Source organism: Tuber melanosporum (genome assembly GCF_000151645.1).
Source record: "Tuber melanosporum whole genome shotgun sequence assembly, scaffold_61, strain Mel28".
In the NCBI taxonomy this organism is placed as follows: Eukaryota; Fungi; Ascomycota; class Pezizomycetes; order Pezizales; family Tuberaceae; genus Tuber; species Tuber melanosporum.
This window is the reverse complement of record NW_003299108.1, coordinates 376429-384582: the sequence shown is the minus strand read 5'-3', so window position 1 is coordinate 384582 and position 8154 is coordinate 376429. Positions and strand designations below refer to the sequence as shown.

Genomic DNA, 8154 nt, shown 5'->3' with positions numbered 1-8154 from the left:
ACAACCTGTGAGCCTCGCAACGGAAGTCACAAGAATGAGCGTGGGTCATTGGACTCAACCCACTCCCTGCCGGACGAGTCCTGGTCTCGTGGTTCATCCCCGAGACTAGAACAAGCTCATCCTCTTATATATCCTGACGAGCGGCGTAGCTCAGTGGTATCTTTCGATTCGACAGTGGCTCCATCAAGTCCCCAGCCGGCCAGTCCGAAATCGAAGAAAAGAGAGCGGCGGCCGCGAGCAACTCAGGCAGACACTGTTCTCCTCAAGTTTCTTGCTCCTGATCAACCACAAGTCGCAATCAGGGCTGGCGAAAGCCCGCTTTCTTGGTCAACTGGGAGTGAAGGTAACAACGAGATTGATATGGAAGGAGGTGCACAAGATGGAGATGGTGGAGGAGGCAGTAGCAGTGGCGGTAAGGAAAATAGTCGGAATGAGAGCAGGGAACAATCCACCGATCAGCCGAATGGAGGTACAGGCGAGGAAAGTGGTGAAGGAAGTACGAACAGCGGGGAATCTGGAGCCTATGGAAATGGAGGTGATGATGAGCGGGAGGGGAATTCGGGGGGTGGAACGGGAGGAAAGGGAGGCCGTGATAACGACAAATGCGATGATGAGGGTGTCAAAGGCAAGGATAACGAGAAGAAAAAGAAGGAAAAAGACAAGGACAAAGATGAGGATAAGGAAAAGACCCAGTCCACAGGAACCGACAATATGGACATTGACACCACCACGGCGGATGCGCCCAAGGGCCACGATGTTCCAGAGCCCGAAAAAATTGCTTCCCCACCTGAGTGTGAGGGTGGCCCTGTGGAGATTGAGCTCTCCTCGTCCGAAACGGCGGTTAGTTTGATGGCCTTGGCGGCTGGCGACGATCGCCAGCCCTTTACCTCTGCACCATCGTTACCCGGCGTTCCTTCGAAAGCCGGTGGAACAGCTTGGGCTCCAAATGCAAGGGCAAAATCGCCCAACCCCAGTCAGAGCCGTGGACCGCCCCCGTCCCCTAGCCCTTCAACGCAGTTGTTTCAGGATAACAAGCTTCCACCGCCAAACTCGCCAACTCAACTCCCCTCGATGATATCAACCATGAACTCCCAACCAGCAAGTCCGCCGAACAGTCTACCACCTGGAAACGATGGGCGGCACACCACCCTACCACCGGTTTCATCGATCCAGGTTCTAGCAGAAATGGCCGAAAAGGCTATGCCCACCCAAAACTCAAACCTTTGGACCAACAATCGCATGCCTTCAACCCCGCGGACTGTCTATCCAACCGTTTCCTCCCATGTGAATGTTGCTCCTTCCAACAGACCCACCCAAGCCCCACAATCGCCTGGTCTTCCTGCCCCTCCTGGGCAGTCCCAGCACGGTGGGTTCAGTTCGGACGCGAACCCCCGACCTCCGGTGCACCATTTAACACTACAGCAAAGGCAGTTCTATTTGAACCAGGATCCGCCATTGTCACCCTATTACACCAATTCGCACCAGCACTACCAGTCTCCCTACCCCCCGATGAAGGAAGGTGCTTCGCCAAATACCAATGGGTCTACTGTTCCGTATCAGTCTAGCATTACTCATCCTCGCGAATTACCAGGAATTTTGCAAAACCATTCCTCACCTTCAAGCGCACCTGCATTCTTTACTCCTCCGGCTCTTCCCGGGCGTAAGGATTCTACTACCATGGAATACTACTCTGCAGATAATACGCCACCTTCTGGGCCCAGCACAGGGGACACAATGCCTAGCTCTGGTACTGATGATACAATAACGAGCCCGAGAAGTCGCTCAACTGTGGCCCCTAGTGCTCAAGGGCCGTTGGCTAGCGGTGGATTCAAATGTGAATTTGCTGGTTGCAAGGCTTCTCCTTTTCAGACGCAATATTTGCTTAAGTGAGTCAACTCCTCTTGCGTAGAGTTAACCTAGCTGAATTCCTTAGTTCTCATGCCAACGTCCATTCATCCGCCCGCCCACATTACTGTCCAGTTAAGGGCTGTTCTCGCGGTGAGGGAGGGAAAGGTTTCAAGCGGAAAAATGAAATGATTCGCCACGGCCTTGTTCACGACTCACCCGGTTATGTTTGTCCATTCTGTCCAGATCGGGAGCACAAGTATCCCCGCCCGGACAACCTTCAACGGTATTATAAAAATCTAGTCGTAAAAGTCATGCGCTGCTAACTTCTTTTGCGTTTTAATAGTCATGTAAGGGTCCATCACATGGATAAAGATAAGGATGACCCGCTGCTCAGAGACGTTCTTGCCCAGCGACCTGAGGGTGGAAACAGAGGCCGTCGTCGTCGTTTGGGCTCTTGATTGTTTTTTCCTCCTTTTCCTAGAGTGAGACCTGCCATGATAATGTGTTTTCTTCATTTCTGTCCTTGGACCTGCATTCAGTGGGTGGCCTCACGAGTATATGAAATCTTCGGCGTGAATTCTATGGGCTTTCTTTTAATCTTCATTCATTCTTGTCACTTTAATCGCTTTTCGGACTCAGGGGTCAAAATTCCGGGTACTACATTCTTCATCCAGCTCCTTTACCAAATGGGATTGGGGGGAGCATGTTTAGGAATTCGGTTAGGGACATATGGAGTGTTCTGGGGCTTTCGCAAAGCGCAAAGCGTCTCTGTCCGCTCCAGGAGAGCGGCCATAGGAGGATGGTGATAGCGTATGCATTTACCCTTCTTTCTAGTTATTCGTTTTCTTCCCTTCTTGCTGTCCTGCATGACCTTGTTTTTTTCAAGTTTCGCTTGCTTTTTTGCTTTGGAGTTTTATTCTGTTTCTCCCTTTATTTTTCTTTTTTGCTCATGTGAAGGGTGGAGTCTGTTCTTGATTTTTTTCATTCTATCTTCAAGTTCTTTTCTCAACAGGTCCTACTGGTGTCATGATTCATTTGGGTTTCCTTTTCTGCCAATTCTCAAACTTGGCTTTCTGTAGCTTAAAGAATCGGTCGTATATAATGCTTCATGTGCAAATAGACTAGCGACTAGATTTTAATTTGGCACTAGGCATTGCTTAGTAATAAGCTCTGGTTTAGATCCATGCTGATTGTTCTGGAATGGCCAGCCACAAATCTCGAGTGAGTTTCGATGAGCGTGTTGTTGTTGTGTGTTGCCGTAGCAACGGCACTAGCCATATTTGGCGCGTAACAACACCGGGACCGGAAACAGTTGCATGCCAGAACTTCTAACCTTCAAAGCTCGCCGTTCTTTTGACGACACAGCAAACCGACTCCGTCCGCATCGTTTCACTAGTACCGAAAATTAAGCAGCTAGAACCCGAGATGTCTCGATTCTCCATCGAAGAAGATGGCACCCCGTGCCCAGTTCGTCCATCATTCACGCAATCGGAAAATCACCAGAGTGCCAGAAATCCACCCACATCTTTTCCTTTGATTACTGCTGGGAGCGACGCCGACGATGATGACATTCACGATCTGGACTATACGAGAGCTATACCTACTGATTTTGAACTATTCACTATTGCTGGACGGATTCGCAGACGACGGGCAGTTTTGCATGAGCCACCTAGGAGAATTACTGGATTTGTGCCGACTCATAGTCAACGAGCTAGTGATGAGAAGGAAAAGGAGAGGGAGAGGGAGAGGGAGAGGGAGAGGGAGAGGGAGAGGGAAAGGGAACAAATAAATTTACGGGCATCAGAATCAAACTTCTACGATGATGTAGCGTTAGCTCTGCAGCCCCAACAGAGTCGCGCACAATCTCTGCACCAGCAGCCGCGCCGAATAATAACGAAGCGAAAAATAGATGCCAAAAACCGACGCAGAATTAGTACTATACTTGCTGCTAGGGCGAAGCAGCAAGCAGAAACTTCCACTAGATTCTCCGGGCGCGCTGAACCTAAGCCTACTAGTCAGTTGGAAAGCTCACAATCTGCGAGAAATGAAGTGCTTGGGGATAAAACTTATAGTACGGCCAACCTTGAAATCCATCCCCCCGTGCACGAATTCGATCGACCTGAGAAGAAGCCGTTTCTCGCACCGCCTAAGCGGAAGACTCTTCAGCCTCCATCAAGACTTTCCCGCCATTCAAGCACTAATGTTCTCCATCATGGGAACTCTAGCGGCAAGGAGAATATAGCACTGGGAGAGAAAGGGGTCAAAATGAGTGGTGCGGAAGTCTCCAGGATGCCAACAAACGAATCCTTTGATGGGAGCTTGGATAATAGGAGGTCCAGGACCAAACACACAGCTCCGTTCAAGCCTAGGACTAACCAGCCTGCGCCTGCCCCACCACGGGAGTCTATGAAGAGAAATAGTGAAGCTATGGTCCTAGATGAGGAAGATATATCGTTCAGCTTATCCATATCCTCCCCTCAATCTACGAGTTCTCAAAGAAGCTCGCTAGAATGTCCGGGACAGCTCCGTCTAAAGCGCAGGAAAATGAGCAACAAACTTCCACCGACACCACCATCATTATCACAAGAGGAAGAGGCGGAATTGGCACCATATTCACTTCCTTTGGACACACAGCCTCCAGTAGCTCCCTTCCGTCATACTAATGATAGGCCGACTAGACTAGAACTAAATCCTCTTCTCAAAGAAGATATATCAAGAGCAGAGATGTACGAGGACTCTTGGCTGCGCGCCCAAGAATCTTCTGTCTCACAACTTCTCAATTCAGTTCTTTCCCAGGCGTTCACGGAGCGTTCGAACCTTCAGACACCCGAAATTCGGACACGCTTTTTGAGTATATATTCCTCACCGCCGTTCCCCCTTCTGTTCAAACGATTACAAGCTAGTTTGCTCTATGGAGCTCTAGCTCCCCCCAAGGATGTTCTGGAGAAAAGCTCAGCTGCAAAACTTAGTGGCAGTGGAGTGGGTTTGAACGGCCAAGGCTGGGGGTGGGCAGAAGATTTAGCTCTGAGGAAGAAGTTTCTCAATCTCTTTATGGAAACTTATGAAACTGTGGCTTTAGTTCCCGGGTTGGAGGTGGTCATTGGCAGGGAGATGTTTGTCACTACACCTAAGACTATTTTGGATCAAAGAAAAGTCATCGAGAGCTTTGCTGAAAGGTACCTAATGCGCAGCGAGGATACACTGGCTTGCCCTCCAGCCGAGGATACTTGCAGGAGAGGTGCTGTAGAACGGCATTCCCAAGGTGATAACGAAGATCGGGGTAGTACAATCTGGTTGCTTAGGAAGAGTATACTACGCAGCTTGATGCTCGTATTATTGATGGATAAGGCCAAATCTCAAGGGATTTTAGGCCGAAAAAATTTGTTTAAGAAGGTTAGTATAAACCTGCTGAGCGTTCTCTAACATTAGAAGTATTAACAGCAATAGTCATCCCCCCACAAATCTTCGACTTCAGTACTGCATGCCTTCTCACGATTACTCCTGCCCTCGGTTGGTGACATTTTGCGCCCCCTGGGACATCTCAATTACTTGCCAGAGGTCTCGCAGTGTCCGCTTGAAGAGTACGAGTATGAGATTACAAATCTAGCCGTTGATATGCGTGATGGGATTCGCCTCTCGCGCGTCGTGGAACTGCTCCTTTACCCGGGATCTCCAGCTTCCAATTCCGGAAAGGCTCCTCAAGGGAAATGGCCCCTTACCTCGAACCTCAAGTTCCCTGCAACATCCAGAGCTCATAAATTGCACAATGTCTCGATAGGAATTTCGGCCTTAGACTCCGTAGGAGGTAATCCCCGGGGTGTTACAGCGAAGGACGTTGTAGATGGGTTTAGGGAGAAGACGGTGGGATTGCTCTGGGGTATCGTGAGTCGGTGGGGTTTGGAGCAGCTGGTGGACTGGAACGAAGTCAAGAGGGAAATCCGAAGACTCCAGGATCGCAAGGCGCCAGCAGACACAAGACACCCCGTTTTGCCCATCATGGGTTACTACAACGAGCCCACAGATCATGTTCGGTTGTTGAAAGATTGGTCGGGATGCATCGCGTCAGCCCACGGAATTCAGGTCGATAACTTGACGACAAGCTTCGGCGACGGACGCGTGTTCCAAAAGATTGTTGAGGAGTATGAACAGTACTTTCCGGCGAGTGCAAGGAGAGAGAAGAACGCTCCGTTAAAGACCAAGTTGCGGGCACTCGGCTGTAGCTCATACTTTGGTAAGATTTGGCTGGGTTTTCTGTGTGAAACGTGTGCTAATTTTCCGCCAACCTGTAGCTAGTTTGTTTGACGATGCTCCAAAATCTGATAGAGTCTTTGATAAAGATTTTGTTGTTGCTGGACTGGCGTACCTGTGTTCGAGGTTGTTCCAATGGTCTGTTAAAGAGCGGGTATGTCAGGATCACCTTGCTCATAGGGATTAGAGGTGCTAAAGTTTTATAGGCGGCAACTACGATCCAGAAGTCCTACCGTGCTTACTTATGCCGCCGCGATGCTCACAAGCGGATCAATCTATTACTACTCGCTCACCAATGCTCAAACGTGGTCAATACTCGCAACCATGTGATCAATGCCGCCATCACAATCCAAACTGCCTTCCGGCAATATCTTCACATCAAGATCACCAAACTCATTGATAGCATTACGAATATTCAATCCGCTATCCGCGGGAAGCTGTTGCGTCAAAATATGGAGAAATATAGATCTATGGTGGTGTGTTTGCAGCGGAAGTGGAGAAGCACCAGGGAAAATGGGTTTCGGCAGCGGGTTGAATTCGCAAGAGAGGCTGTGATGGGATTCCAGGCCGCCGCTCGAGGTTTACTTGTCAGGAAGAAGTATCAAGATCTGCGAATTGGTGTATTGTTTATTGAAAAACGCAGGAGTGCGTGTTTAGAGGGACGAATCGCACGAGTTCAGTACATTCTGATGAAAGAGATTACTCTCCAGATTCAAGTATGGTGGAGAGATCAGATAGCAATACGCGGTCCAAGGAGGGAATTCACACTTGCTATCCAAAGCATCGTCAGATTACAGTCCTTCGTCAGAGGCAAACTGACCCGACACAACTACAAGTCACTTCGCACTGCCGCATTGTTCGCCCAAAGGCGTTATAGGTCCTATAAAGGCGCACAAAAAGCACAGCTTGATTTCCTCACTCTCCGATTAGCTACTCTGAACATTCAACGGCGTTACCGATCTTCCTTAGTAGCTCGGGCATATAGACAGCGATACATCGTCCTACGCACACGTTCAATTCAACTTCAACGGCACTGGACCAAACTTGCCCGCAGACGCAATGCCGCTATTTGCCTGCAAAGGGCTTGGAGAAAGTTCTCCTGGCTAGTCAGACTACGAAGGATGCTCCATAAAGTAACCGCTATCCAGAGTTTATGGAGGGGTTACAAGATACGACAAGAATCCAGTGCAAGAGTTAGGATTGCCAGGAGACGTGTTTCCAAGGTTATGTCTGCCTCCGTATCACAAGGGGATACCTTAGTCGCCAGACTAAACAAGGGTTTGGAATTGATGAAGACAGCAGCAGGGTACGGCAGAGGTGTTTTGCAACTCGGTATCTTCCTCCCTTCCTCCGTCTCTAAAGCAAGCAACATGGCTGACAACTAGAATAGAACTTGCAACCCGCTACTCACGCGAATGCGCCGCCCTAACTACCGCCAATGAAACAGCAGTATCAGCCCTCCTCCAAAACATTGAACTCTCAATCAAACAAACCCAGAAATCAATCTCCTCAATCCCTGCCCGCAACCTAGTCCTAGGGGTGAACGTGCTAGCCAACATTTCAAAGTCAACGGCTGCGGTACACAGCTTGGAAAAGCGCACACTTCCGGCACCACCGAAGGGCGGGAAGAAGGCACCCGGTAGCAGCGGTAGCTGCCATGACATATTAGCGATCCTGTTGGACGCAATTGAAGTGCTTAGAACCGCACAGGCCAACACCCCACAATTGGAGCTGTTCCTGACCGTCGTAGGTGTATTGAGGGCGCTGCTTGCGAACGAAGTCATCCGGGCGCGCTTCATCTCGAGGAAGAGGTGTATGGAGAGGATCGCCGGGTTGGTAGACAAGAAAAGGACAGCAGGTTCGAAGAAGGGTGCTACTGCTTCTAGAATCACTGCTGCTGGTGCTGGTGGTATCAAGGCGGATCCGTCATTGAAGTTATCGGCTCTAGAGGGTATACTTGCGCTACTTGCAAATTAAAAATTGTGATGATATTTTTGTTTTCATTTGGGAGGGGTTCTTTGAATAATTATAAAATAAGGCACGGGAGTGTACTGTGTA

General features: G+C 49.4%; 2 protein-coding genes; both read left to right on the top strand.

Annotated features, from left to right (window-relative positions):
* Positions 1 to 711: 711 nt before the first annotated feature.
* GSTUM_00009863001 (uncharacterized protein) lies at positions 712 to 2950 on the top strand (the record flags this gene model as incomplete). XM_002840962.2 has 3 exons in its annotated part: positions 712 to 1886; positions 1934 to 2131; positions 2192 to 2950. The coding sequence occupies 3 exons, from the start codon at positions 712 to 714 to the stop codon at positions 2304 to 2306; spliced, it is 1488 nt and encodes a 495-aa protein (XP_002841008.1). The 3' UTR covers positions 2307 to 2950.
* A 1163-nt stretch (positions 2951 to 4113) lies between these two features.
* Positions 4114 to 6141, top strand: GSTUM_00009862001 (uncharacterized protein; the record flags this gene model as incomplete). The annotated part of the gene is made up of 2 exons (XM_002840961.1): positions 4114 to 5241; positions 5296 to 6141. 2 exons carry the CDS (start codon positions 4114 to 4116, stop codon positions 6139 to 6141), a joined length of 1974 nt encoding a protein of 657 aa, XP_002841007.1.
* Positions 6142 to 8154: the final 2013 nt, after the last annotated feature.